The 8,415-nt window shown below is 33.7% G+C and overlaps 1 protein-coding gene across 1 annotated transcript; it reads right to left on the reverse strand.

Annotated features, from left to right (window-relative positions):
- Nucleotides 1–4,558: 4,558 nt before the first annotated feature.
- Nucleotides 4,559–8,145, reverse strand: LOC111911935 (probable protein phosphatase 2C 42). The gene is made up of 4 exons (XM_023907699.3): nucleotides 7,238–8,145; nucleotides 6,250–6,620; nucleotides 5,328–5,564; nucleotides 4,559–4,971 (listed from the first exon to the last, which is right to left on the reverse strand). Exons 1-4 carry the CDS (start codon nucleotides 7,560–7,562, stop codon nucleotides 4,741–4,743), a joined length of 1,164 nt encoding a protein of 387 aa, XP_023763467.1. The 5' UTR covers nucleotides 7,563–8,145; the 3' UTR covers nucleotides 4,559–4,740.
- Between the last annotated feature and the right edge of the window lie 270 nt (nucleotides 8,146–8,415).

The raw sequence follows: 8,415 nt of genomic DNA on the forward strand, positions 1-8,415 counted from the left end.
TGAAGTGTACTGCTTGCTTAGGTGGCACGCCAGGTGGACTGTTAGACTTACGTGGCAACTGATGTGGCATGTCATTCATTTACAAATTAAAAAAAAAAAAAAAGATTTTTGGTAGAAAAGAAGGAAGGGGGACTCGAACCCTTAACCTCCCACTCCTAAACCATACACCTTACCACATGAGCTAGAAGAACTTAATGTTATAATTTCTTCAAATTTATTTATAATGTGTTATCACTTCGTCTTCCTCCCCACATCAGCCCACCAAGCCCCATCGATGTACCTTTCAACCTCAATTTCATTCACGATCGCAACCCATTCAACATTTTTTCTCTCGATCAAACGACACCTACTTGACGTCGGCCACTACTACAACAGCATTCACTAGTTTGTTTGACGCCGCCAGCCTCCATAGCGACCATCGGCGACCTGCTACCTGCTGTCCTTGCGAGGAGAAATCGAGTTCCATGTGTTGATTCTATTGATTTGCTTTAATTGCCCTTATTATATGTTCCTCTCTATGTCCAACAATTCCATTTTATTTAGGTATTATCGTGTTATTGATTTTGTGATGTGTTACTTAATTTAGGGTTACTGATTTTTGTACACCCGCTTCAAGAAAAGTTCCTCACTTTGCATACGCTCTATCAAGGACATTGTAATGGTCATCATCTATGTCATTGCCTCTCCGATGGTGAAGATGTAGTGGTGGTGATGCATTGATGCAATATAGTGATAGTTTTTCCTAATTTACCCCTGGCTGACATTATATTCAAGTGTAACGACCCGATTTTGCAAAAGAAATTTTTCATTTTTGATTAACCAAAATACTTTCCACAAACCATGAAGTCCCAAATACAATTGTTTTCGAAATTCATATCAAATACAATTTTATTTCAAATCATCAGAGTTTCCCATAAAAACGTCTGTGAGAGAGTGCACGTCGCGTCATCAAGTCTTGTCATTGACTTTGGGCTCAGATGTACCTGAAACAAATCCACAAATTGTAAGTTAAGGCTTAGTGAGTCACCCAGAGCATACCCCACACACAATCCACATAACACGTATCATATTAGCTATAAAAGCTACATATATCACATAATCCATGCATATAAACATATAGGGATGACGTGGAACCTTCCAAGGTCTTACACCAAGTACCACGGGAAACCCCTACATGGTATTTACTAGCTGCCACTAGAACCCCCTACGTGGTCTTGGCTAATTGTCGCGGGAACCTCCACACGGTCTACACTAATCATGGAAATATCATACGAGCTAAACAAGTAAACATACTAGGAAGACATGGAAACCCTCCAAGGACTTATACTAAATGCCATAGGAACCTCCTCATGGTCTTAATATACTTAAAAGGGATGTGGATAACTTCTTTTTCACAACGTGTTTTAAAACTGTAAGGACAACATATCCCATAAGAACTCTGTAGTTAAGCGTGCCTGAGCAAGATCAATTCAGGGATAGGTGACCCCCTAGGAAGTTTTCGTGTCGGGAACCCAAAGCGGACAATATTGTGATACGTGTCAGAAGGGGATGTTACATCAACCTTCGTTCATGGTGTTCTTAAGAAAACATGAAACCATTTCTTGAGCAAACGTTTTCTTGAAGAATAAAACCCCGAAAACTTCGGTTGTTTGAAGAATAAAACCCCATAAACGATTTCTTGAGCAAATCAATTTCATCCATGGTAGATCTAGCAAGAACACGATGAACAAACCCATCAGAAGTTGTTGATAGATCTGGAATTTTAGATCGAAGAAGATGAAGATGAATAATTTATTTATGGGTTTGAGTTCTATAGTTTGAACAGAAAAATATGAAGATGCGGAATTGATTTCTGGATTTGAGTTCTTAAGCTTAAAAATCGTACACCAATATGGGATTATTTTTGAAACATTGATGATGCCTTCAATGCCCCTTTTCTAGGCCTCATCAATTTCCTCATCTATCAAGTTCCCAGGTTTGATTCTTCTCTCTCTCTCTCTCTCTCTCTCTCTCTCTCTCTCTCTCTCTCTCTCTCCAATGATTTCCCATATGAATTTTCTTCAACCTTGTTTATCTTACAATTCATGATTCGATTTTTAGGGTTTTAACATTAGACATATCAGTTAATTCATGAGATTACTTTTAGATTTTGCTAGTTAATAAAACTATGAAAACAACTAAGAACATAACTCATATTTTGATAAAGTCGATTTCTTCTTATTGATAAGAAAAATGTGGAATTAAGATGAACTTGTAATGATCTGACTGAAGTTTGTTGCTAATTTCTAGTGTGACTTTATTGACCAAATCAGAATTTCGAAGTTTCTTCATACATTAATCAAACAATGGCTCCGACAACGATAAATCTAAGTTTTTTTGGTGTTTTTGGCAGGAGACTCGTCGGAGAAGATGACCGAAGCCCCGTCGGAAACCGGCTAAACCTCCGATAGCAAGTCATAAGGATGTGTTTTGAACAATTCAACAAGTTCAATAGAAAAATGTGGAAAAAAGAAACTTAGCGACTAAATATATACAAACCAAAAAAATATGTTACACTTTAAGTCATTATCCATCATTCATCTAAATTTAGTCTTATCCATCCAATAAGTTACGACTGGTAATTGGTATATTTTAAACGATCAATTCATAAAGTGGCAAACAGAAATTTACATATGGGTTACAAGCATAATTGAAAAATTATTTGCATGTCGCACATCCCTAAATCATAAACACACACAAGTCTTATTTGTTCGTTTAATCAAATGAAACAAATCTTCTTCATATTCGAAAAAACAAACTTTATATCGAAGATTCACCGTATATTTTGTTCATTTACAACACTGTCCACATTTATATGATTTCAAGCATAAGTTAAACTTTAGCTAATTTATAAAAAATAATATTTAGAAAAACCAAATAAAATAGTTCAAAGCTTGTTATAAATTTCAAAATCAACTAAATCTACTCACAATAATCACCAGCCATAATCAAGACCACTACTTTACGATTAGGTAAGAAAGAGATAATAACTTAAGGTATAGAGGTAAAAAGGTAAGAAACTATGTTTTATGAACATATTTAGTTATTATATTTTTTTATATATGATTTGCCATTGCCTCATATTTAGTTTTTATATTTACCATTGAACTTATATATATTAGTATTAAAATATACTATTTTGAAAGGCAATAGTCAGGAGGTAGATGCTCATCTTTTTATGGGTTAATAACTTATATATATTAGTATTAAAATATATATATTAGTATTAAAATATACTATGCTTTGTACATTGCTTAAATTAGTTTTTATACACAATTTACTACTAAAATGACATTTCTCTTAAAAAAAACACCACTATTTTCTTTTTTCTTTTTTACTTTTTTACTACTTTTTAAATTGTTTTTTAGAAAGTTATTTTACCACTTTTTGATTATATTTTTAACCTTTTTAAGCCTTTTAATCCTTTTTACACTTCTATTTATATTTTTCGCCTTTTACATATATTTACTCAAATAAATTATTTTTAGATCAAAATAGAAAACTACTTACCAAAACTTTCATCTTTTTCTATAAATCAAACTCATCTAGGAAAAAAATATGTTAAACGTGATGGAATTTTATCTCAAAAAAGAGTAAGTTAAAATGTACTTTATTTAAACAAGTACTTTAAATGTGACGAAATCTTTTCACGGACGTGTTTAGAATTTTTGATTCACAAGAAGATATCATTTTTAATAGCATTTGTATTAATACTTTTATTTCGATCTAATAGAAATTTATCTAAATAACTTAGCTAAACGTGAAAAAACGTAAATAAAAATGTATATAAAAAATTATAAAAAAAATTAACAAAAAAAGTGAGTAAAAAGTTATAAAAGAAATAGTAAAACAAGTTTTAAAAATAAAAATTATATAAGTTCGAAGCTTAATGATGTTTACTAAACAAAAAATATCATTTGTAAGGAAAATTGTGTTTAAAAAATATAGCAATGATCAAGTATGTACAATAAACATAGTTTGTTGCTCTATATAGTATTAACCCAGCAGAAGAATAGCCAAAAATCGATTAAACCTACTATTACTTGCTAAATAGTTATATTTAAAGATCATATGAGTTTAATGGTAAAACATGTACCAAAAAAAAATTACAGTAATAAAATGTAGCCTGTTACCTTATCTAGTCATTACCCCTTAGAATAATTATAACATTTATATTTTAATACTTTCTAAGTTGCGACAATACAAGTGTACAACTATAACTAAAATAGAATGAAAACATACACACTGATCATGGGCTTAAATAGTTCTGTTGTTTCCTTACCTAGATTTCAGCCCCAATGATTGTATCTAACGCATAGCCCAGGTATTTAAATAAGCACATCCCAATATCAATAAAGATCAAGGAGCATTAACTATTAACCTAAAATGGTATGCTACTAATAAGGATTAAAAAGTATCTACTACTAACCTAAAATGGTATGCTATACAGCTATAATCTACTCCAATTTATAGCGCTAGCCTATAGCTTTTTGCCTGAAAGAGAAACAACAACGATGAATTGGGCAAAAATTCTAACACCAATAGATTATTATGAAGGGTTATAGTAGTAAAAAGATCATGATAATAAACATCATCATATTACAAAAGAACTTAAAACTTTATGAGATTCAACAACATCCATATTCCATCTCTTTCTCGTTGATTAAAATGAAACTCTATATGATTCAAAAGACACATTGACTAGTGTTCCAATGCACTTCGAAGGGAGACATGAGGAGCATTGGTTGATGATGATGAGGAGGAGGTGGCCCTACTTATCTGATCATAGTTTAGAAACAACACAATTACAGTTATGTCATCGTGGAAGTGACGCCGCACCCGCTTGTCGATTTTCCGGAGATCAGAATATCGCATTTCACGCTTTTTTGCCGCTTCGTGCAGCGCCGCTTTCACCAGCCTCTTTGCTATTCCCTGCAACCATCCAAATAAATTAATAAATAAGTTTTGTCTCTATTTTACTTAATAGGCAAATGACGTAATTGCCCCTACGTGTTTTTTACGCTTTGTCGTTTCATCCGTGTGCCTCCTACTATACCGACAAGTCAAATATAGCATGATAGGCATACATACGTACATGTCCACAGATACGCAAACATATATTATATATATATGCATTTAAGATATGACACGACAATGGGCGTTAAGTGTCTGAATTACTCGTATACTAAACATAGACCACACAGATAGATAATAGCCAAAAATGGAAAGAGGGATAAGTACAAGGGGTGAAGATGAAATTAGAAAGTAGAAAGAGTAGGAAAGCTTACGGCGCGTGGATTGTTATGAACGATTTCCACGGCTTCTTCATTACCCAAGTGTTCCCATAAACCATCAGAAGCAAATATGAGAAAAGAATCACTTGGTTGAATGTCGTGAGTAAGGATTGATGGAGTAGCTGACATGATTGGCATAACCGTTGCTTCAGGAAGTCTGAACTTTGGTAAAATTTGATCGTTATTGTACTCCGTGTGTTTCATATAAACATCCCCAATTGACCTTGAAACCTAATTACCAAAAAAAAAAAAAAACTAAATCATCTACAAACATAATTACCATAAAAAACATATCACCATATACACCTATTTCAATCCTAGAAAACAATCAATCTTGAGCTAAAACAAGCAACTTTTTTGGATAACTTCACATGCTAACATTGATTCGCCTCGAAAAAAAAACCATCAACTAAACTTAAAACATCTAAAAACATGTAAAACATAAAACAAAATAAAAAATTTATCAAAAAACTTGTTCATAAGGCCTCCTAACAAAAATTACGTGTACCAATTGTTTGGTTGTTCATAATAAGCCACTATTTTGACCATAAAAGATTTTTCCATTTGATTACGTTATTTCCTCCAATCGCTATTCTTCGATAAGTGGGTCCCACCTTGTCGCATCTTTATCTAATCCCACATCATATAAATCCATACCCACAAATCGTATATGTTATAAATCTTAATGTCTGTCCAATAAGCACTACCCTTGAGAAAATAATATAATTGGGTATAAGCTACAAGACCATATTTCTTTTTCCATCTTTTTTACACATAAATTTACATCTGATCAAGAACTCACATGGGTACGCACTTAAGAGTGATTAATAATCAAATCGAATACATGGTAAGAATTATCAGCAAACAAGATACAGTGAAATAATTTAATTCGGAAAAAAAAAACATTAAAAATAACCTGAATGATGCCTTTGACCCTCCAAACTCCATGTTTCAAAGCAACAATCTGTGGATCATGTGGGTGTAAATTCTTTAACTCGTGTCTAACTTCCTCAAGATTTGCATTATGCTCTGATGACAACTGAATAGCTGCCATTCCTCCAGTGTTACCAACTTTTTTACCAAGAACAACACGTGAATCTCCAAGATTGGCTATAAAAAGAGTCTGCTGATATATAACTCCAACTAAGCAACATGATCCAACGGTTGCAATGCTAGGACGCGTGTTAAATAACTCGGACACTACACCAGTGAATCCATTCTCAGTTGCAAGAAACGCGTTCTTTATGGTATCTGGAGTCACCACACCATAATCCTCGGTAGATCTTGCTGCAAAATTTAATGAGAATCTCCTATTGGTAAACGTTTATAACACCCTTCAATAATTACAAAATAAAAGAATCTTGAAGGCAGATTTAGGGGATTGTTTCTTTATCTTTCCTATTAAGTCCTGTATATGCGTAATGAATGATATTGGATGTTGTATACATATGGTATGTTTCTTTTCTAGATTGGATATTCCAAAAAAGAAATCACAATATTCAGAAAATTTAACATTTGAGGAATTGAGAGGAAAAAGAAGTAGGAGAAATAGGTAAAGGGTTAGTGACTTTATACATTAAGACACTACGTTTGGCTATGACCCATCAAGTCATTCTACCGATTAAGTCAAAAAGAATTCCCCAAATTAAGTGCTTAACCCGATTAAGCAAATTAAGTCAAAAAGAAACCCTCGGCAATGAGATCAATATTTTGTAATGATTATCAATGGGAGATAGCAAAAATTTGGATATCAGATTATCAATTTTGCATAAACATTCCTTGAATCACAAGCTGTAATCATGAAATATCAATGTCAAATTGTCAATTGTGATCCATCTATGTGTTGTAGAATAATTATATGCTAGATTCGAAGCAAATAGTGATGAGATGAAAGAGAAGTAAACCTTGAAAATTCCTGAACAAGTTGTCACAAACGTATCGGGCGACATCAGGTCCGCCATGACCATCATAGACGCCAACAAATGTACCGAAAGGACCAGACTCGATCTGACTTTGGTCTTCAAGCACCTGGTTCGCCTGAACGACGGCCATGGAGTAATCTCCGCCACCGTATTTTCCGATATCTCGATACCATAACAATCCATCTTTTTCAAAGTCATCGCCATCGCCATTATAATTACCATTGACACCGGAAGCAGCGCCTGTTTCGCCACTGTTAGTGAATGGCTTCCAACACACCGAAAGGAGATTCATGAATCCTTCTGACATCCCACATTTCTCGCACGGAATCCCCTATATATCAAACCCCCAAATAATTTATTTTCAACATAATTAATGAAGTGGCATCATGATAAGTTTTCACCGATAAAGAGTCTTGAATTTCTTAAATTCAAATCCTTTACTCCAAATCTTGACAAGTGACGTATGTTAGAAACACCCAAATAGAAAAACTTCAACAAGAATCGTACAACTGGCGAAAAACAACAACACCCAAATTAAAACAAGGGCGGCTATCTGTTTATTTTTGCAATTATACCAAATCTACGAATTAGAGATTCTTGATTTTGATTGTTGTTCAAATCTGGGGAAAATGAGAGAAACGGAAAGCCGGGCGACTTTGGTTTTGGTTCTGGTTCCTTGAGGAAAACTTGTGTGAATCTTGATTGAATTGAAATCGAAATGGATTTTATGGAGGAGAAGGTGGAACCCTAATGGGAGGAGGGGGGTGTTGGGTGGTGGAGGAACAAGAATGTGTTGAATCGATTCAATTCCGTTGGAGAGAAGTTGGCGTAGGGAAGCTTTTTGTTGGGTGTTACTTTCAATGTTTCTCCTTCTTTCTGATTTCCTGTTTACGCGTTTTTTTACACACGACCATTAATTCTCTTCTTCGCACGTGGAAGGAATCATGGGGACCTTCAAGTCGTTTCTTCAAATTCAAGGGGGGTTCTATGTGTAAAAATACATCAAGCTTGGTTGACACTCCTATTAATGTTATGGATGGTTTTACTTAGAAAAGTCAAATTATCTTATAAATTTTTTTAACAAGAAATAACATATTATGTTGTAAAATTAAGGGAGAGTTTGGATAGAAAAAAAAAAAAAGGTGTTTATTCATTATTGC

This window comes from Lactuca sativa, chromosome 1 (assembly GCF_002870075.4).
Source record: "Lactuca sativa cultivar Salinas chromosome 1, Lsat_Salinas_v11, whole genome shotgun sequence".
Taxonomy (NCBI): Eukaryota; Viridiplantae; Streptophyta; class Magnoliopsida; order Asterales; family Asteraceae; genus Lactuca; species Lactuca sativa.